The following is a 22,019-nucleotide window of genomic DNA, read 5'->3' on the forward strand; positions in this document are numbered from 1 at the left end:
AGAGCATTACCACCAAGGCAGAAGTTCCAGGGACAAGGCCAGAGCACATAGGAGTCTCTTTCTGAGGGCAGCAACAGGTTCAAACCAAGGAGCTTACTTCACGCCAAGAAGGCGTTCTCACCGGTCCCACCCCGCAGGGTTCCAGCACTGCTGCAGAGCAGAGCTGCGGGCCCTTCCCCTTCGTCCTTTTCCAAACGGGAGCTCTACTGCTCTCATCGTGTTCTTCCTCCACTGCTATACGCTGGTTTGGGTAGGAAACTTGGTGGATAGGGAGGAGATAACTTCTCTGTTAGTTTATAGCTTGTGGACTTCAAGGAATTGATGGAGGAGACGAACCATCACTCAGAGCCGGGGGCTAGTAGCTGCATTCAACTTCATTTCCATAAAAACAACTCTCTCTTTGTGCCCCTATTTCAAGGGTTTTTACACTATTTAGTCGAATCATGTAACTATTGTAACAAGTGCAACTGGCCTACACGGGTTTGGAATTGACCCTCACTAACTCCTCGTAAGCGTACCCTTCAACTGCGGGAGGAGAAGAGGGCATCCAGAGAACAGGCACTTGGTGGGCCGGAAGCAGCCACGAGTGTTCATTAGCGTGTTTTACAGAGGGATGAAGGGAGATGGGAATCCAGACAGAGAGCTTCTATTATACATATAACTCCACATTGGAATTGTTTAAAAGTTGTTTTCCTTTTTGTTTTAATTAGCTTCCATTTCCCTATGCTAGAGTCCATTCTATTTGTCCATCTTGGTCTTTTTCTGTCATTGGTTTCATGCAAATGTCTAGTGACCATTAATTCTCCATTCTTATTTATGAATGAAGGATTAGGTTGACTAGTATAGGTCTGGGTTTTGATTTCTTCCAAAGTAGTAAATTTCTGTTTCTCTAATAGGCCTCTCCCTTGCATGGGAAAGCTAAGTATGCTCTGTGGAAGCACACTGAGTATTCCAGTGTGTTTTACTCTGGGAAGAGTCCTTTCCTTTAGTTCTCTCTCCTTTTCCATTGTAGAAGTCTGCTCTGTTTCCTATGCCTAAGCAAAGAATCTTCCCTTAGCTTCTGTAGAGAATGGCTCCAGGGTCTTTTACCCAGAAGCAACCATCCCCAGCGGCTCTGCATACCTGGGGAGGGTACAGGGTGTGTCTGGCCCAGCCAACAGGCAGTCCAGTAATGACTACCCTGCTTTCTAACAGCGCTGATTCCAAGCTGGGGGTTTGGCAGGAAAGCTTGTACCTCTCCAGCAGGTCTCTCCTGCATCTCTTTTGGGTTAGGGTTTTCTCTAATTTCTTTGCTCCACCAATCTGGCCCAAGCTCTTTTTCATACTTTATACCAGTTCCTCAAAATGTCTGGTCCACTGGTGATATCCTTTCCTTATGTGCAAAGCTATTATTAATGTTCTAGTCTGTTTTAGCTCGTTCCTTACAGAATCATTTCAGCAGAATTTTAGGAGGGGGCCTAGCGTACACATACTAACGAAAAAATATTAGTGTGATTCTTTCATCTTAAAACCCACTAACAGTTCCCTGTTACCCAAGGGAGCAAGTGAGGCTCTACAGCACGATGCATGTTCTTTTCTCATCTGGCCATTACTCTGTCCACAGCTTCATCACCCATTAGTCTTCCAGCGCTCCTGACCCTATGAAACATCTCGCCACCAACTGCAGTTGTGCCCAGAGGCGCAAGTACAACATGTCGTCTCTTCCCTTTAGGTCATGGTGCAATTTCCTCTGCCTAGAAAACCTTTCCTTCCCAATTTCATCTGGAAAACTTTATTGTAGCCCCTTTCAATCCTTTCTGAAGCAAGGAAATGAGATGTAAATCAAAAACGCCTACCCTGCCTTTGAAACCCTGTGCAGTGCCACTCCTCCAGGGCACTCCGAACCCCATCCCTTAGTCATCCTTCCCAGCCGTGCTGTTGTATATGACAATACGGCCAGCCCAGGGCCCAGGAGTCGTTGTCCCCAGACCAGCACTCCTTTACGCTGGCATATTTATTTCAAACTACGGATTCCCAGGCCCCACCTAAGGAATTATAATTCGGTTGGCTTCACATGGAACCTGGAAATTTGTATTTTCAAAAAGTATCCTGGCAATTCTGTCAAGCGGTCAGGTATGGGACCCACTTCATTATATCCCACCAGCCCCACCCTTTAGCCCTGTCATTCTTCCATCGGGGACAGGGTCTCACCGCACTGTCAGGAATCCCTGAGCATTACTCAGCAAAGGCTGGAGGCCTCACTGTCCTCCCTGAATGCAAACGAGCCAACCACAGCCAAATGTCCACGTGGCACAGCCACATGTCTGCTTGGGGACCGAGGCCCCACACTGAGTGAGTGGAAGAAGGGGTGTGGGGCTAACGGAGCAGCTGCCCAGACCCAGCTCAGGCAGACAGGAATTACCACAGTCTGATTGGAGAAGGGGTCCGTGTAGTTGATCCTCTGGGTGGTACAATTCATGTCACCCGGCTGGCCAGGGCTTGTCAGAGGAGGAATGACCTCATAATGGTGCTTACAGCTGAGCAACTGGGCCTGACCGGGATACAGGGCAATACCTAGGGGCACAAACAGGAAAAGCAAGTGTCAGAAATCACAGTCCTGACCACATCCCTGAAATCATCTCACATCTACCAACAACCTATGTTCTGGACTTCCTGGATGACTGCAGGGAAGGGAGAAGAAAAGGGCTGCAGAGGGTGAGAAGCCACATCCCCTGGCATCAGAAAGCCCCGCTCTAGCAGAGGGCACAAGCCCCTCCTCAGTAAGCCCCTGGCCAACCTGGGATCCAGCCACCCTGATGCCCACATCAAAACCCGGTCCCCCTCAGAGCCTTGTTCCACACCCTCTGAGGGAGTGTCTCTTGACTCAGCCCCGCTGTGCCATCCCTCTGGGCCAACACCCACCTGCAGAATCGCTGGGAGGCTCTAAGCTGTGGAATTCCTCAGAACTCATTTTGTCTCTTAGACTGGGAGCCCCAAGTGTGCGAGTCACATCCCAAGAGTCCCTCCCTCTTCCCAGCCCAGGCACCTCTACGGACAGTAGCTGTCCAGCCTCAAGGGCAGCAATGCTAAGACGGCAGCACACGGTATCAGAGACAGACTTCAGAGAGACTAAGAGACCACACAGAGAAAGTAAAACCTACAGATAAAGAAGACTCAAGCAGACACACAGAGAAGAGGGACAAACACAAGACGGAAGAGATGGGCAGAGGAGCCATGACCAGCACAACTGACTCTGCTGGAGGCTGGCAGGAAGCCCCAGAGAGAGGGCACCTGGACTCTGACTCTGCCATGTGAGCAGGCCCTCCCGCAGGTCACTCAGGGGCATCTGTGGACAGAGCAGGTGGCACACACTGGGTAGACAGGGCCAAAGTCACACAGCTCATGCCTCCTCATTTACTCTACAGCCCCCAGAGCATCCAGTGCCAGCCTGTAGCCCAGAGCAGACAGCCTGCTCTGTAGCAGAGCGGACTCCCACTCAGGGACCAGACACCCCAGTGGGACAGGTATACCCAGTGTGGCCTGGGAGTCCCTCTCCAGGCAGGGTTCCTGTCTACCTTGAATGGTCTCACCTCCCCTATCACCCTCCCCACCCCACAGTCCAGCCTTGACTCCTGCTTCTCCTCATCCCTGCCCTCTGGCCCCAGCCAAGTTAGTCTCATCCTCTCCAGAGAAGCCCTCTGCCTCCCTAGACACCCCTTCGCTCTGCTGATCCCCATCCCAAAGACACTCTCTTCCCATCTATGTGCTTTTCAAGGCCCAGCTCAAATCCTACCTCTCTGCCAAACTTTCCCTGACCCCTCTAGTAGCCTGCAATAGCTACTCTAGGCTCTGTTCATTTCTCTCCTCAGCATGTACCACACTCCCAATAGCAGCTCTTTGGGTGTAGACGCTATACCTAGACTATGCTTGGTTGGACTCCTCTGCCCTGCCCATAGTGCCACAAATACAATGGCAGCTCAGGGAGTATCTGCCAGCCGACACCCTAGATCTGGGGCCCTGATGCCTGGCCCAGGGGCAGGCTCTACCTGGGGCATCATAGCGATCCACTTCCTTGTAAGACACAGACATGACAGGGTGCTTGAGTTTCTCACGAAAGTCTGTGATGGTCTGGTAGACCAGGAAGACGGCCACAGCCATGAGCAGCAGGTAGATGAAGATGAGCAGGACCGAGAAGACGTTCTTCAGGCAGGCCTTGCTGAAGCGGATGCTGCTGGAGGCAGACTCGCTGTCCAGGCCTGACAACAACAAAACACCACGTGACCCAGGACACAGGGACAAGGTACAGCCAGAGATGGTCAGCAACCTCCAGGCCCTTGCCTACCTCACCAAGGAGGTGAGGTCACCTGCACGCCCAACCTTTCCACCTCACCCCACAAATCCTAACAAAGGGCACCTGTAAACATTTACTACACAGCTTCTCTGCCAGGCAGAGGACACCAAGCTGAAGGAGACTTATTCATTGTCTTTAAGGAGTTTACTCTCAAAAGAAAAAAGATAAAAGATAAAAAAATAAATAAAAATTTTAAAAGAACAAGCAAAAAACAGAACAGAAAAAAGGAGTTTACTCTCTAGAGGGATAGGCAGTTACAATCCAACAGCCTACCTCTCTGGCCTTATCCCTCACCACTCCACTTCCCCAATTCTCCCAGCTCTACCTCTCCTCATCGACTTTCTGTTCTTCTGGCGTGCCCTGCTCAACCCGGGAGCCTCTCACATTTACCACTGCCTCTGCTTGATTTTCTTTTCTTCCACAGCTGACGCCTCACTCATCCTAAGCCCCGAAAGCTTTTTGCTTGGCATCTGGCTTCCAACAGTGACAGAGTAGCTTGGTCACGCTATCCTTCCATGGAAGCATTTTAATTTAGAAAGACATTTTATAGGCCAGGCGCAGTGGCTCACGCCTGTAATCCCAACACTGTGAAGGCCGAGGCGGGCGGATCACCTGAGGTCAGGAGTTCGAGACCAACCTGACCAACACGGTGAAACCCCGTCTCTACTAAAAATACAAAATTAGCTGAGCATGGTTGCACATGCCTGTAATCCCAGCTACTCAAGAGGCTGAGGCAGTAGAATCGCTTGAACCCAGGAGGCGGAGGTTGCAGTGAGCCAAGATCGTGCCATTGCACTCTAGCCTGGGCAACAAGAGTGAAACTCTGTCTCAAAAAAAAAAAAAAAAGAAAGAAAGACAGACATTTTCTTGAAAAAGCCTCTCCTGACCCCTAACCTTTATTTGGGCACCTCTTCCTGAATGTCCCCTACTTCATCACTCTGCAATGTCATGTCTATACATCTTTTTCTCCCCCTAGGCTGTGAGTTCCATGAGGGCAGGGATGGGGGCCAGTCTTATCCATAACTGAATCCTTAGCCCTTCATGCTATGCCTGGAACATTCTGCATTTACATGGTGACTGATTAAACACGTCCTGATGCCATTGGTACAACACAACTCTGTCTCCCCTACCTCCCTCACAAAATCCTGAGACTAGAAGCTAGATTAATCTCTGTTATGGGCAAAACTGTATCCCCTACCCTCAAATTCAGGTTGAAGCCCTAACCCTCAGTGTGACTATATTTAGAGACAGGGCCTTCATGGATATAATTAAGGTTAAATGTGGCCATAAGGATGAGGCCTGATCCAATAGGACCAGAATCCTTATAAGAGGAGGAGACACTAGGAGCACAAGCACACAGGAAAAAAGTTCATGTGAGGACACAATGAGAAGGCAGCTGTCTGCAAGCCAAAGAGAGAGGCCTCACCAGAAATCAACCCTGCTGGCACCTTGATATTGGACTTCCCGCTTCCAGAACTGTGAGAAATAAATTTCTATTGTTTATGCTACTCATCTGTGGCATTTTGTTACAGCAGTCCGAGCTGACTAAGATACTCCCACAGGGTTCCCTGTGCCCTCTCTGCTCCTCAGCTGAAAATGGAACTCCCTGAGAAGAAGCCCTATTTCCTCCACAGCCCAGGTTTGCACAAGGCTGAGAACAAGGGAAGCATCTGAACATAGGCCCCAAAAGGTATCTGCTTGGCATCTGGCTTCCAACAGTGACAGAGTAGCAGTGTCACATCACCCTTCCACAGACAACAATTATAAACTTTGGACAACATATTTTAAATTATTTGAAGGCACTAAGAGAATGATCAAAAGCAGGTAGAAATTGAAAGAGAGGCTACCCTTGAAAGAGAACTGTACTTGGTGAGATTTATACATCTGTAGCTTTTTGCCTAAGAATACATGCCAATCCCTATAAGGCATGGTTCAGAGTGACAGGGACAAAATTCAGGGCTGGAAGGGCAGCCAGAAAGTTCAGACGAAACCTTGAAAGGGAGGGAGCCACATAGGGGGTGAAACTCCCAAATCGGCAACTAAATATATGTTCAGATCCTTGGCTGGAGAACCCAAGGGGGCCAGCACAAAGTAACAACTGGAAATTGAAAGAACTGCATGGAGATTTCAACTACAGCTAATGCAGTGGAGATAGGAGTTTAGAGCTGAGCTTAAATCTTGCCATACTAACTATATGCCAAGGAAAAAAAATACCCTTCTGAAGATCATAACAGAATCTAGAATCTCTACATCATTCATAATGTCCAGTGTTCAATCAAAAATCACTAGTCATGCTAAGAAACAAGAAAATGTGACCCATACTCAAGAAAAAAGCAATCTATAGAAACCAACACCAAGATAACCCAGTGATGCAATTTAGCAGAGAGGAACTTTATGGCACTTAAAGGAAAATATCTGAATAAGGAATAAAGACAAGATCAATAGAGAAACAGAAACTAATAACAACAGCCAAATATATAGAATTTCAGTTTTGCAGGATGAAAAAGCTTTGTGGAGATGGATGGTGGTGATGGTTGCACAGCAGTATGAATGTGCTTAGTATCACTGAGCTATACATTTTAATAGGTAAGACGATGAGTTTTACATTATATGTATCTAACCACTGTAAAAATGTTTCATTAAATTTAAAAAAAAAGATGGAAATTCCAGATCTGACAAGAAATAAATGAAGTAAAAAGTTCACTGTATATTTTAATAGCAAAAGATGGCAGAAAAAGAGTCAGTGAACTTGAAGTTAAATCAACAGAAACTATCCAATCTGAAGAAAATATTGAAAGAAAAAAAAAAATGGAGCCCAGATAATTGTTACAGTATCTAGCAGTGTAATGACATGTAACTGGAGACAGAAAATAGGTCACAAAAAATATCTGAGGCCAGGCACCGTGGCTCACACCTGTAATCCCAGCACTGTGGGAGGCTGAGGCAGGTGGATCACAAGATCAAGAGATCGAAATCATCCTGGCCAACGTGGTGAAACCCTGTCTCTACTACAAATACAAAAATTAGCTGGGCATGGTGGCATGCACCTGTAATCCCAGCTACTTGGGAGGCTGAGGCAGGAGAATCGCTTGAACTCGGAAGGCAGAGGTTGCAGTGAGTTGAGATCACGCCATTGCACTCCAGCCTGGGAAACAAGAGCAAAACTCCATCTAAAAAAAAAAAAAAAAATCTGAAAAAAACAATGGCCCAAAACTGTAGAAAGACATCAACTTATAGATCCAAGAAGCTCAATAAATGCCAACCAGGATAACTAAAAAAAAAAAAAAAAAAAAAAAAAATTGCGAGGCAAATCATAGTCAAACTGCTAATGTAAAGAAAAGAGAAAAATCTTGAAGGCAGTGAGGGAAAAAAAATATATATATATATCTATACATAGATATATATTACATATAGTGCACTGATACTAACTACAACCAATTTCTGAACAGAAATAATGGAGGCCAGAAGACAACAGAACATCTTCAAATGCTGAAACAAAAAATATTTTTCGTCTACCAGTATAATTCTCTAACCAGCAAAAGTTCAAAAATGAAGATGAAATAAAGATATTTTGAAACACAATGGCTGAAAGAATTCATCACTAGCAGACCTGCACTACAATGCATGCTAACAAAAATTCTGAAAGCTAAAAGGAATTGACATTTAGATGGTAACTCTCAGATGTAAAGAGCACTGAAAATGTTAAATAAGTGAGTAAAACAAAAAGCTACTTAAAAAAAGGTTAAGACTGCCTACAGCAGAAATTACTCAACAATATTGTAAGGTTTATAACTTGCAATAAAGAAAAAACAGAGAAACAAACAAAAAAACCCAGCAAGACAAATAGAAAACAGCAAAATGGTAGTCAAATCCAGCCATATCAATAATTACATCAAATGTAAATGGACTAAACCATCCAATTAAAAAGCAGAGACTGTCAGTCTGGATTAACAACAAAACCCAACCATATGCTTTGATAGCAGATTTCAAATACAAAGACACAAAAGAGTATCTGCTCATAACTATTTCATTTTACTTTATTTAAAGCACAAAAGCAGGCGCAGCACAGAACTATCCAAGCCTCCTGGATTGCTAAAGACAAGGAAATAATTCATTCTTTACTTATACAAGATCAAGCACCAACTCTACATGCAAGATTTTGTACTAGGTGCTTCAGGGAGACACCAAATGAAGGACTGATGGTCTCTGATCCAAAGTGCTACAGAATTCAGAAAGATGTAAGGGTATAAAACATTAGGTTTCCTTCAACTGGAGGAAGAATGGGAAGCACAGGGAGAGGGGCAGTTATCAGCAAAGACTCTGTGGAGGGGGTCATGTTAGTTCTGCACCTAAACCACAAGGAGAATTTTAAGGAAGAAATAATTTGGTTTCCATTATTCATTTATTTTCTGACTGAAAGAGCAGATATACTGTGCAGTGGTTAAGAGCATGAGCTTTAGAGTCAGAGTTTTGAGCTCCAGCTGCAGCTTTGCTACTAACTACTCCATGATCCTAGACAAGTTACTCAGTGCTCTTAAAGCCTTACATTTTTATCATTTCCATTTTACAGGATTTTTGAGAGAAGTAAATGAGAGAATGTTGCAAAATGCATTACATAGGGCCTGCTCAATGGTAACAATTATTGGTACCAAAGAAACAGAATGTACCCTCTACCCTTCAAACAATGAAGTGCTCAATTATGAAAATAGCAAAAATAAAGATCATAGAACTATAATCTCTTTTGAAAAATAAATCTGAAAAGATATATGCTGAAAATAAAACGGAGGCAGGGCAGAATGTAGTGTCTTTCACATAGTAGGCATGTAATGTTTCCATGTTTGTCAAATGAATAAATAACCCAAATAATAGATGAACTAAGTCTTGCCATGCTAACTCAATCCATCAGAGAATATTAGTGCAATTAAGCATGTAAAACTATAAACCAATGAATGTTCCTTGCTGTTTTTTGGCAAAATACTTTAGAAAGTTTTTACTTTACACAGGAATGCCAATTTCCAGAACCGTCTGTGAGGCCCCTTTAGGTTTTAAGGAATAAGTTACTATGGGCAGTGGAGGTTTACCCTACAGGTACAAGGATAAGTGAGAGCCCAGGAAACCCAATGGATAGCTGAGAGCTAAGCCACCAAGGTCCACAGCAGCTCTAGTTGTCCAAAAGGAATTAAAGCAATTCTTTCTCATCTCAGCTTCTTTTGTGTTTGATTTCACTTTTGCCTCTACCTATTGCTAATAGACACTGGTCAGTTTCTGCTCCTTCATGCCTTTGCTCTCTGCCTTCTTTACATGTTTCTCTCATGACCCTGCTCCACTTTACTAAGTCCTTCTCCATGAGTCTTGCATTCAAATTCTCCCCCAGAGAGTATCCTGTATAGGGTGTTCCACCAGATACCTCACAAGACACTGACCTCCTTCATGCCCAGCCTATAGATGGCCTCCCTTTGTTGGGTGCTGACCCCTGAGCAGTCAGCTGTAGCTGGGCTGCAGGGCCACAGGATCTATGCACAGGAACCCACCCATAGCTATTTAGCTTGGAAGGTACAACCAACTCCCACGGTCCAAATGGGACCATGGGTATCCTTCAAAACCTGGTGGGTGAAAATACATCCACTGTCATGAGCTGCTCATAACTGCAGTGGCAATGAGTACCAGCCGACTACATTCTAATGGGGTTTGAAAAGATCACAAGATAAAACTGAAGGAACTCTGAAGTGACTGATTTGTTGCATAACATCTGAATCTAATTTTTAAGAGTTGATAGGGACCTAAAAGGCCATCTGGCCCAACTCTACTCTTTGTACAACAATCCAGATCCCACAGCCAGTAACTGGCACAATCGGAATGAGAGAGTCTTAGAGTCCTGGCTCCTAGCCCAATGCTCTTTCCCTATACAACTGTGAGCAATAATATTTAAAATTACAGTCATCAATAATAAAAGATGTAATTGAAATAATATAACTTCGTAACAAGTAGAGAAGTCTGAAATACTTTTTCTCTTTTTTTTTAAGAGACAGGGTCTCACTCTGTCACTCAGGCTGGAGTGCACTGGTATGATCATAGCTCACTGCAGCCTTGAACTCCTGGACTCAAGTGGGGTCTGGCTCTGTCACTCAGGCTGGAGTACAATGGCATGATTTTGGTTCACTGCAACCTCCACCTCCCAGGCTCAATCAATCCTCCCATCTCAGCCTCTTGAGTCGCTGGGACTACAGGTACGTGCCACCATACCCAGCTAATTTTTGTATTTATTGTAGAGATGGGGTTTCATCTTGTCACCCAGGCTGGTCTAGAACTCCTGCACTCAAGCAATTTACCCACCTCAGCCTCTTAAAATGCCAGGATTACAGGCACGAGCCACTGTACCTGACCTGGAAAACTTTTTTTTTGCTTTTTTTGTTTTTTTGTTTTTTTTTGAGATGGAGTTTCACTCTTGTTGCCCAAGCTGGAATGCAATGGTGCAATCTCGGCTCACTGCAACCGCCGCCTCCTGGGTTCCAGCGATTCTCCTGCCTCAGCCTCCCGAGTAGCTGGGATTACAGGTATGCACCACCACATCCAACTAATTTTTTGTATTTTTAGTAGAAACAGGGTTTTACCATGTTAGCCAGGCTGGTCTCGAACTCCTGACCTCAGGTGATCTGCCTGCCTCAGCCTCCCAAAGTGCTGGGATTACAGGGGTGAGTCACAGCGCCTGGCCCAGAAAACTTCTAAGACAAACTCTATACTACATCCAGGCTGAACAATATAATAAAAAGGAACAATAACTGGCATTTGTGGACAGGTGTATCCACTCTGCATTAAGCCAGATAAACATGATTTGAAATGTTTTGCCTTCATGATGGCCTTGGCTAGGGAAAGAGATGAAGTTCTCCCTACATGTCCTTGAAAATTCTAAAAATAGGAATAAAACAAAAAGGTCACATGCCAATTCCATCACTGCAACTCATCTGGTAGAGGTACTTGGAACAAATTACTCTCATGGGAACACTGACCAAAAGTCTTCTCTTCTGTTTTACTCACAGAAGCCAAGTTTAGCTTCTTTACAGGGCTCTTCTTGATCCACAAATAGGAGTGTGATCTAAATAAAAACTGTAAAACTATTTACTTATCCTCCACACTTGCTATAAGTAACACTCCAATTCTAAAACTAGACACCATTATACTTTATCATAAAAAAAAAAAAAAGGTGCTGGTTATTTGATAAAATGTCCCACGCACTCTGTAGTGAGAAAACTGAACACTGGCTTTTTGTGGCAAACTGGATGAATGTGCTTTAAAAGTACACATCCTTTAAATGAATGCAAACTCAGGGTAGTAGGAAGACAAAAATAATGCACAAGATGTCCCAGGGAAAGGTAGTTTATATGCTTTGTAAAACCCATGACAGAATTCCTTCAAAAACCCTGAACTTGTCCCAGAATGCAAGTTTATCCACTAAGAGGATCTGTGATGGGCAATTCAGTTCTTGAAAATATCATGGAACCTCTATTCAGAGGAAAGGGGCTTGGCTGTCTGCTGTAATCCTGTGAAACTCCACCTTGCAGGGAGCACTGAGCTAAGAGGCATTCTGAATTTTCTGCCTACCTTTTTTTTCTGTTGTTTAGTGTGGTCAATTTTGTGTCTTCTTTTTTAGATATAATTTACATACCATACAATTTACCCTTTTAAAGTAAATATATTCAGCAGTTTTTAGTATATTCACAAGATGTATAACCACCACCACTATCTAATTACAGAAAATTTTAATTACCCAAAAAGAAACTCCATACCTGAGAGTGGTTACTTCCTCTTTCCTGGCAACCACTAATTTAATTTCTGTCCCTATGGATTTGCCTGTTCTGGACATTTCACATAAAGGGCATCATATATGTGGCTGTGTCTGACTTCTCTCACTTAATATAATGTTTTCAAGATACAGCCAGGCGTGGTGGCTCACGCCTGTAATCCCAACACTTTAAGAAGCTGAGGTGGGAGGATCACCTGAGGTCAGGAGTTCAAGACCAGCCTGGCCAACATGGCAAAACCCCGTCTCTACTAAAAATACAAAAATTAGCTGGTCATGGTGGCACATGCCTGTAATCCCAGCCACTTGGGAGGCTGAGGCAGGAGAATCACTTGAACCCAGGAGGCAGAGGTTGCAATGAGCCGAGATGGCACCACTGCCCTCCGGCCTGGGCAACAAAGAATCTTGTCTCAAAAAAAAAATTCATCCAAGTTACAGCATGCATCAGTTCCTCATTCTCTTTTTTTTTTTTTTTTCTTTTTTTTTGAGATGGAGTCTCCCTCTGTCACCCAGACTGGAGTGCAGTGGCACCATCTTGGCTCACTGTAACCTCTACCTTCTGGGTTCCAGTGATTCTCCTGCCTCAGCCTCCTGAGTAACTGGGATTACAGGTACACACCACCACATCTGGCTAATTTTTCATATTTTTGGTAGAGACGGGGTTTCACCATGTTGGCCAGGCTGGTCTTGAACTCCTGACCTCAAGTGATCCACCCACCTCAGCCTCCCAAAGTGCTGGGATTACAGGTGTGAGCCACCGCGTCCAGCCAGTTCCTCATTCTTTTATTGCCAAATAATATTCTATTGTGTGAATGTACCATTTTACTTATCCATGCATCAGCTGATAGTCATTTGGCTTATTTCACTTTTTGGCTATTACAAATAAAGCTTCTGTGAACATTCAGGTACACGTTTTTGGGAGATTTAAGTTTTCATGTAGACGTAAGTTTTCATTTCTCATGAATATACACCTAGGAGTGGAATTGCTGGCCCATATGGTAACTCTGTAGTTAACCTTTTGAGGAACTGCCAGACTATTTTCCACAGCAGCTGCACCACTTTACATTCCCACCAGCAACGTATGGGGGTTCCAATCTCTCTACATCCTTGCCAAAACTTATTATCCATTTTTAAAAATTATAACCATCCTAGTGGGTGTGAAGTGGTATCTCATCGTGATTTAGAGCTGCATTTCCCTGATGACTAATGATGTTGGCATTATTTCATGTGCTTCCCAGTCATTTGTATATCTTCTCCGGAGAAATGTCTATTCAGATTCTTTGCCCGTTTTTAAACTGAGTTTTATTTGTCTCTATTGTTGAATTGTAGGCGTTCTTTACATATTCTAAATATCAGTCCCTTATCAGATATACGATTTGCAAATACTTTTTCCCATTATGTGGGCTGTCTTTTCACTTTCTTGATAGTGTCCTTTGATACACAAAAGGTCTTCTTTTGTGGGGGAGGGGAATGGAGTCTCACTCTGTCACCCAGGCTGGAGTGCAACAGCACAAGCTCAGCTCACTAGAACCTCCGCCTCCTAGATTCAAGCAATTCTCCTGCCTCAGCCTTCTGAGTAGCTGGAATTACGGGCATGGGCCACCACACCTGGCTGACTTTGTATTTTAACAGAGGCAGAGTTTCACTATGTTGGTCAGGCTGGTCTCAAAATCCTGACCTCTGGTGATCCACCCGCCTCGACCTCCCAAAGTGCTGGAATTACAGGCGTGATCCACCATGCCCAGCTAAGGTTTTCATTTTGATAAGGTCCAATGTATGAATTTTTTGTCTATCCCATTATATACAGTTGTTTTCATGGAGAACTGATTGTAATGACTAATTAACCGAGGGTTTTCCTCAGTTTGATTACATCTCTGATGTAAGAAAGTGCTTATTCTATTAGCATGTCTGATGTCATTTCTCCCTTTGAACAGAATACTAATTGGTTCTGATTCAGTTGATAGACAGGAAATGAATAGACTAAAGCTTTTAGTGCATTTTGGTAGGGAATTATGTATTCCAGAGAATAAAACTGATTTACAACCCCGCATGTTTGGGTGCTTAACTTGAACCTCTGCTGCACTGTCCTCCTTTCTTGCAGCTCCTACCTCCAGGCCCTCCATTCAATTCCTTTTCCAGCCCCAGCTCCTCTTTTGTCCCCCAAATGGGGATGTTTGTGAGGCTCAGTCTTCATAGCCCCCCTGCTCATTTTCCATCTGTTCCTGTGACCCTGCCCCCATGGGATTTCTCCAGGTTGCACAACTCCAGCCCTCCCTTCTCTCCTGTCCATCCTGCATCTGTCATTGCCTCTGGGCCATCTCGACTTCAACTGACAGTATGCCAACAACAGATAGGCTTTTTTTTTGAGACAGGATCTCACTCTGTTGCCCAAGCTGATGTGCAGCAGTGCAATCTCAGCTCACTGCAACCTCTGCCTCCTGGGCTCAAGCGATTCTCCCACCTCAGCCTCCCAATTAGCTGGGATTATAGGTGCATGCCATCATGCCTGGCTAATTTTTGTGTTTTTTGTAGAGACGGGGTTTTGCCATATTGCCCAGGCTGGTCTTGAATTCCTGGCCTCAAATGATTCACCCATCTCAGCCTCCCAAAGTGCTCGGATTACAGGCGTGCCACCACACCTGGCCATCTTCTTTTCTGAGCCATTTGCCTCTCTAGGCTTCATCTCTATGCAGTATCATTCTCCCATCCGCCTGGCTTCAAAATTAAGAATGCTCTTTGATTTTTCCTTCTCCCCCTCCGCTACAGCAAAGCAGCCTCTCACATCAGCCTTTGCCGCAGCATGGTTGTCTCCCTTTGCCTTAAACCAGCCACATTCATCTCTTGAATCCCCACTTTACTCCTCTTACTGTCCTGTTCCAATCCTTTTAAATACCCCCTGCTCCCTACTAGATAATGTACAGACCCTGACACTCAGACCCCTCCACAATCTGACCAAGTCTCTTTCCTACCTCACCTCCCTCTACTTCGCTCACCAGCCCTCTGCCCTAACCACACCGTGTTATTCATGATCTCCAACATGTCCTATTTTATTCCCATCTCTATACAGTTGCTCATGTAATCTCCCTTCCCTAGCCAGTCTCTTCTTTTTCACCTACGTGTTACCTTTCCTTCAGAGTAATCCCACCTTCACAAACCAGCCAGCCTTCCTTCCTTTTTTTATTTCCCCCAAGTAGCTGGGACTACAGGCGTGCACCATTCCTGGCTAATTTTTGTATTTTTATTTTTTGAGATGGAGTCTTGCTCTATCACCCAGGCTGGAGTGCAATGGCACAATCTCGGCTCACTGCAACCTCTGACTTCCCGGCTTCAAGCAATTCTTCTGCCTCAGCCCCCCGAGTAGCTGGGATTACAGGCACCCGCCACCATGCCCGGCTAGTTTTTTGGTATTTTTAGTAGAGACGTAGTTTCGTCACATTGGCCAGGCCGGTCTCGAACTCCTGATCTCAGGTGTTCTGCTCGCTTTGGCCTCCCAAAGTGCTAGGATGAGCCACAGCGTGAGCCCCTTCACGTGTGAGCCACAGGGCCAGGCCACTTCATTCATTCTGAAGCATCTGACTCTACCATTTCTTTGGCCCTCATTCATTCATTCCAGTTGGCTCACTTGCTCCTAGATGAGATGCTGTCCTGCTCTAAATCCCCACTGCTCTCCCCCATAGGACAAATAAGTACTGAGTACCTACAGTACTCATACTCCATAGAAGTCTGAGTTCTACGGAGTCATACTTCCACACTACCACTACACTCCACACTAGGCACTGGAGTAACAGTAAAGGAGGAGAAGACAAAATCTGTGTGCCTCACAGAACTTGTGGGGCACTGCCAAGGGGTGGATAACAATTAACTGAATAATTAAACTCAATAAATGTGACCTATCCACTGTGTTAACTGTTACAAAGGAAAGCATATCACAGGGAGAAAGGGACCTCATCAGGGAAGTCAAGCAAGGCTCAGAAGGAGGGACAAGTTCTTCTTTGGTAACTGGCCTTCTGTCTCTATGTGTCTGAGCTCCTGGAGGAACTTACTCACCCTCTCTGTGGTGTTAGCACTTGGCATAACAAGTGAAGCAGTCCTGAAGTGATCTGCTACAGGGAAGGGAGAATTTGGAGCAGGAAAGCTCTCATCTAGGAACAACTGAGCCAGAGTCAAGACACCTTCGGAGGTAGCCCTGAGTGCAGATTTGAGCCCTGCCACTTATGAGCTCTGAGCATGTTCCTTAACGTCTGTGCCTTGGGTTCCTCATCTATAAACTAGGACTAACCATTCACCTCACAGAGTGGCCGTGAAGATTACAGGATAAAGTGTATATAAAAAGTCCTACAGGCTCGAAGCGGTGGCTCACACCTGTGATTTCAGCACTTTGCGAGGTCAAGGTAGGAGGATCACTTGAGCCCAGGAGTTTGAGACCAGCCTGGGCAAGACTGAATGACCCTGTCTCTAAAAAAAAATTTAAAAATTAGCCAGGTATGGTGGCACACACCTACAGTCCCAACTACTTGGGAGGCTGAAATGAGCCATGATCATACCACTGCATGGTAGCCCAGCCCACAAAGCAAGGTACCATCTCAAAAAAAAAAGCCCCACACAGGCCTAGTACATGAAAGCACTCTCAAAATGGCAACCATTATCGTTACCATTATTATTATCATTATTATTATTATTATAAGACTCAAAGGGGCTGAGCATGGTGGCTCACACCTATAATCCCAGCACTTTGGGAAGCTGAAGAGGGCGGATCACTTGAGGTCAGGAGTTTGAGACCAGCCTGGCCAACATGGCAAAACCCCGTTTCTACTAAAAATACAAAAATTAGCCAGGAATGATTGCAAGTGCCTATAATCCAGCTACTCGAGACGCTGAGGCATAAGGAATGCTTGAACTCAGGAGGTGGTGGGTGCAGTGAGCCAAGATCATGCCACTGCATTGTAGCCTGGTTGACACAGCGAGACTGTCTCCAAAAAAAAAAAAAAAAAAAGACTCAGAGGCAAGAAATGAGCTCTGAGAGTTTTGTATCAGTCCATCAAATTTGAGCCAACTCACTACTGACCCAGCCAAATAGACTCCTGAGATCTGGATCTTCCGTGATTTAGAAAGGAATGAGCCTAGCCCATCTGGTTCCCCCAAAGCAAGTGGGAATGCTCTTGCCAGTTGAACTTCCCAAACATTTACAGTTGTAATATCCAAGATCGCTAGTCACAGGTCAACATAACAGACTTACTTAATAATCATGAAAATGATTCCCAAAATTTGCTCTGCCTGAGGCCTGGCTTCCTATTCTGATTGACCCCCGGCTTTGCAGCCTCAGGAATCTGAGGCAAAAGAGAGGCTGCTAAGATCCAAGGTCATTAGGGCCACCTCCTGATTTACCTGGGCACTTCTCTATGAAAGGAAACACAAAGGCGAGCCTCATCTTTCCAAGTCTGGCCCCCCTCCTCTTCTTCCTCCTACCTCCATCTATGCACTTCTGGTTGGGGGCAACAGGGTAGTGCATGGTGTGGTAGGCAGAATATAGGCTCCCAAAGATGTCCAAGTGTTAATCCTTAGAACCTGTAAATATGTCAAGTTGCATGGAAAAGGGGAATTAAGGCAGCAAATGGGACTAAGGTTGTTAATCAGCTGACTTTAAAGCAGGGAGATTATCCTGGGTTACCTGGGTGGGTCCGATGTGTTCACAAAGGCCCTTTAAACATGGGAAAAGGAGGCAGGAAAGTCAGCGTCAAAGTGAAGTGATGTGAGAAAGATTCGACCAGCCACTGCTGGTTTTGAAGCTGTAGGAAGGGGCCACAAGCCAAGGAATGCAGGAGGCCTCCAGAAGCTAGAAAAGGCAAAGACCAGGTTCTCTCCTCAAGCCCCTGGAATGGAATTCAGGCCTGCCAAGACAGCTTAATTTTAGCCCAGTGAGATCTATTTTGGACTCCTGAACTCCAGAACTGTAAGATAATAAATTTGTGCTTCTTTAAGTCACTAAGTTTGTGGTAATTTGTTATAGAAACAATGGAAAACTAATATACAGGTCTTTCAAGTTGTTCTCCCGGGAGCCTTAGGGCTTTAGAGGAAATGCCTCATGTCAGAGGCAGGGTTAGCCACGCCACTATCTTTTACATATTGGGCTTTAATAAAAGAATGCTTAAAATATTGTTTTGTTTGAGTGCTTTTGGTTTTTGTCTGTTTGGTGGAGGCAGGATCTCATTTTGTTGCTAAGGCTGGTCTCAAACTCCTGACCTCAAGAGATCCTCCCATCTTGGCCTTCCAAAGTTTTGGGATTACCACCACTTAAAATAGTTTTTATAAGCCACTGACTGATGTAGGCTAGGTGCAGTGGCTCACACCTGTAATCCCAGCACTTTGGGTGGCCGAGATGGGCAGATCACCTGAGATAAGGAGTTCGAGACCAGCCTGGCCAACATGGTGAAACCCCATCTCTACTAAAAATAAAAGAGTAGCCGAGTGTGATGGCACGTGCCTGCAGTCCCAGCTACTCGGGAGGCTGAGGCAGGAGAATCACTTGAACCTGGGAAGCAGAGGTCGCAGTGAGCCGAGATTGTGCCACTGCACTCCAGCCTAGGTGACAGAGTGAGACTCCGTTTCAAAAAAAAAGAAAACACCACTGGGTCAGGCAGAGTTTGATTCAGTCTGTGTTTACCAGCTATATGACCTCCCCATGCTTTACTCAACCTCCCTAAGGTTGGGGGCCTCATCTGTAAAAGGAGGATAACCACCTCACAGGGTTGATGTGAGAATTAAATGGGGCAATGGGGTAGGACAGATCCTGGCACGGGGGAAGCAGTCAGGAAGTGTTAGCTGCCCTTCCAGCTTCCTTCCTTCCAGGCAGTTTTTTGTTGTTGTTTTTTTTTTTTTGGGCAGAGTCTCACTCTTGTCACCCAGGCTAGAGTGCAGTGGCATGATCTCGTCTCACTGCAACCTCTGCCTCCTGGGTTCAAGCGATTCTCCTGCCTCAGCCTCCCGAGTAGCTGAGATTACAGACACGTGCCACCACACCTGGCTAATTTTTGTATTTTTTAGTAGAGACAGGGTTTCACCATGTTGGCCAAGCTGGTCTCGAACTCCTGACCTCAGGTGATCCACCTGCCTCAGCCTCCCAAAGTGCTGGGATTACAGGCATGAGCCACCATGCCCAGTCCCTTCCATGCAGTCTTCTCTAAGGAGCAGGCAGAATCACATTAGTTCCTGTCTTGTTCCCCTCTCCCACAAACAGATGGGATCCACCCAAGAAGCTGAAGTCAGGCTGGGGCTTCATTCATTCACTCAACAAATCTTTATGGTGTGGTCAAGGCTAGGGTGGTGAGCAAAACAGACTGGTCTCTGCCCTCAGGGAGTTTCATTCTAGTGAAATCCCAGGCCACAGACCAATATGGGTCTATGGCCTGTTAGGAACTGGGCCAATACCGTAGGAGGTGAGCAGTGAGTGAGGATTACCGCCTGAGCTCCACCTCCTGTCAGATCAGCTGCAGCATTAGATTCTCATAGGAGTGCAAACCCTATTGTGAACTGCACATACAAGGGATCTAGGTTGTACCCTCCTTATGAAAATCTAACTATGGCTGATGATCTGAGGAACAGTTTCATCCTGAAACCATCCCCCAACTTCCATCTGTGGAAAAACTGTCTTCCCCAGACCGGTCCCTGGTGCCAAACAGTCGGGGACTGCTGTAGTAGAACAGACAGACATTAGTCAGACAAACAAACACACCATTCCAACAGCAATAGCTGGAAAGGAGAGGCGTGTGGACTATGAGACAGTGCTGGAGGGTGGGAGGTAATCTGGCCAGAAGGTTAGAGAAGGCTCTGTAGAGAAAAATGAGTGAGCTGAAAGCTGAAGAATGATTAGGCATTAACTACGTGATGAAGGAAAGTGAATTCCAGGCAGAGAAATAAAACAACAAAAAGGCCCTATGGTGAGAGGGAATGAGGCCTAAAATAAAAAAAGATCAGCATGACTGAGGGCCAGAGAAAAAGGGGATAAGGGGAAGGAAGGAATGGAGAGCTGCTCTGAAGTTCAGCTGCGTAAGTGGTAGTACCATTCCTGCAAACAGGAAATACTGGAAGAGGACCAAGCTGGGACTGAGAAGATCATGAAGTCAATTTTGGACATGTGGAGTTGAGGGAAGCTTTGAGAGATCCAAGCAGAACTATCACATGGGCAGTTGGAAATACAAGATATATAAATTTGGAGTTTGTAGGTAATCTCTGGGCTGGAGATGTAAATATGGGAGTCATGTGTGAGCAAGCAGTAGCTGAAGCAGGGGAGCAGGCCTGGGTGGAACTGCCTATGAGACTGAGAGAAAGGGGCCTGCAACCAACATTCCATGTCCAAGAGCTGGAGAGTGACCGCAATGGAGCCTGGAAGGAGTGGCCTGAGAAGTGTTGCATCACAGAAGCTAAGGCAGTCGCGTGTACCCGGGAGGAAGAAGTAGTCAGCAGTGTCAAACATTGCCATAGGGCTCCATAAGATGCCAACTGACTGATGGGACCCTGCTTACCCAACTGAGCAGCATTACTGGATAGGCCTTGTATTTGAAAGGGGGTGCCTATTAGATCTTCTTTGACCTGGATATTAGAGGCTCACCTGCTAGCAGCTTCCAGGGAAAGAGGAACAGAAGAGCAGCGATCCAAAGCATTTGCCATTGTATGCAATTACCTGGCCTCAGGAAGTGGCTCAAACTGGAGTTAAGAGCGGATACCAGCCTAGACATATCCTCTGTTCCAAGGCTGGTTAAATATGTATGGCTTTAAAACTAGGGCAATACTTGAGACCTGACACCAGGGTGCAGGGAAGGGGGGTCCTCCTCTCCCACAGTTGGCAAGGTGCCTGGACTGGGGCATCTGGCTGCAGCAACAGCACAGCAAAGCACCAAACCCACTCACCTGGTAAGACACCCGGACCTTGGACTTTGACCGTCTCCTTGTCCCGCTCGTCTGCCAGCTCTGAGTTCTCAACCACTTGGTCCAACTCCTCACTCAGCTAAAGGGAGAAGCAAAGAGAGCAAAGACGGGTCAGCTATGTCAGCCTTGCTTTTCTAGACTAGAATAAGAAAGCAGAAGTTGCTTCTCACTTATCGTCACCAAAAACCACATGATGTAGAATGCGCTACAGCAATTTTACAGATGAGGACACTGAAGCTCAGAAAGCTCAAGAAACTGTCTGCCCTCTATGTTCCTAGGACTACCGTAGCCAAGTACCACAAACCAAACAGCTGAAAACAGCCGAAATGTCTTCTCTCACAGTTCTGGAGGCTAGAAGTCTGAAATCAAGGTGTTGGCAGGGTTGGCTCCTTCTGCGAGTGGTGAGGGAATCTGTTCCATGCCTCTCTCCTGGCTTCTGGTGACAACCAGCAATCCTTGGAGTTTGTTGGCATGTAGAGGCATCCAATCTCCACTCTCCGTTGCCATCTTTACAAGGTGTGCTCTCTCTGTGTCTTCACATGGTCATCATCTTTAAGGACACCAGTCATGTTGGATTAGGGGCCCACCCTACTCCTGTATGACCTCATCTTCACTAATTACACCTGCAATGACCTCATTTCCAAACAAGGTCACAATCTGAGGTACCTGGGGTCAGGACTTCAACATATCTTTTTTAAGGAAGCACAATTCAACTCACAATATTTCTCATGGCCATAAAGGGAAAGATATAGCCAGGAGTCAAATCCAAGTTGGTCTAGTTCCAAAGCCCACGGTCTTAACCACTTCCCAAAGGAAGAGGAAATGCGGCTTAGAGTCTGCTGAGAGAAAAGAGGGAACAGTGAAGGTGGTGTCAGAGCTCTCTGTGGCACTCTGGCTGAAGTCCACTGACTTGGGCTGCAAATGGCAACACACAGCAGGAAGGACAGGCAGGCAATCCATCACAGGGAC

At 45.6% G+C, this 22,019-nt stretch overlaps 1 protein-coding gene across 9 annotated transcripts in view; it reads right to left on the reverse strand.

The window, feature by feature from the left end:
- Positions 1–22,019, reverse strand: part of PACC1 (proton activated chloride channel 1) — a 44,303-nt gene that overhangs the window by 18,784 nt on the left and 3,500 nt on the right. For 4 of the 9 annotated variants that reach the window (XM_074035991.1, XM_074035988.1, XM_005540780.4 and 1 more), the window contains exons 2-4: positions 21,033–21,129; positions 4,026–4,235; positions 2,402–2,553 (exon numbers count right to left, since the gene is read on the reverse strand). In XM_074035991.1, the coding sequence (XP_073892092.1) occupies positions 2,402–2,553; positions 4,026–4,235; positions 21,033–21,129 (459 nt within the window). Of the gene's footprint in view, positions 1–2,401; positions 2,554–4,025; positions 4,236–7,377; positions 7,501–21,032; positions 21,130–21,768; positions 21,887–22,019 lie in introns of all 9 variants that reach the window. The other 5 variants (XM_065541416.2, XM_065541408.2, XM_065541402.2 and 2 more) reach the window with 3 other exon arrangements.

The sequence above is a fragment of the Macaca fascicularis genome, chromosome 1 (assembly GCF_037993035.2).
Source record: "Macaca fascicularis isolate 582-1 chromosome 1, T2T-MFA8v1.1".
Lineage (NCBI taxonomy): Eukaryota > Metazoa > Chordata > Mammalia > Primates > Cercopithecidae > Macaca > Macaca fascicularis.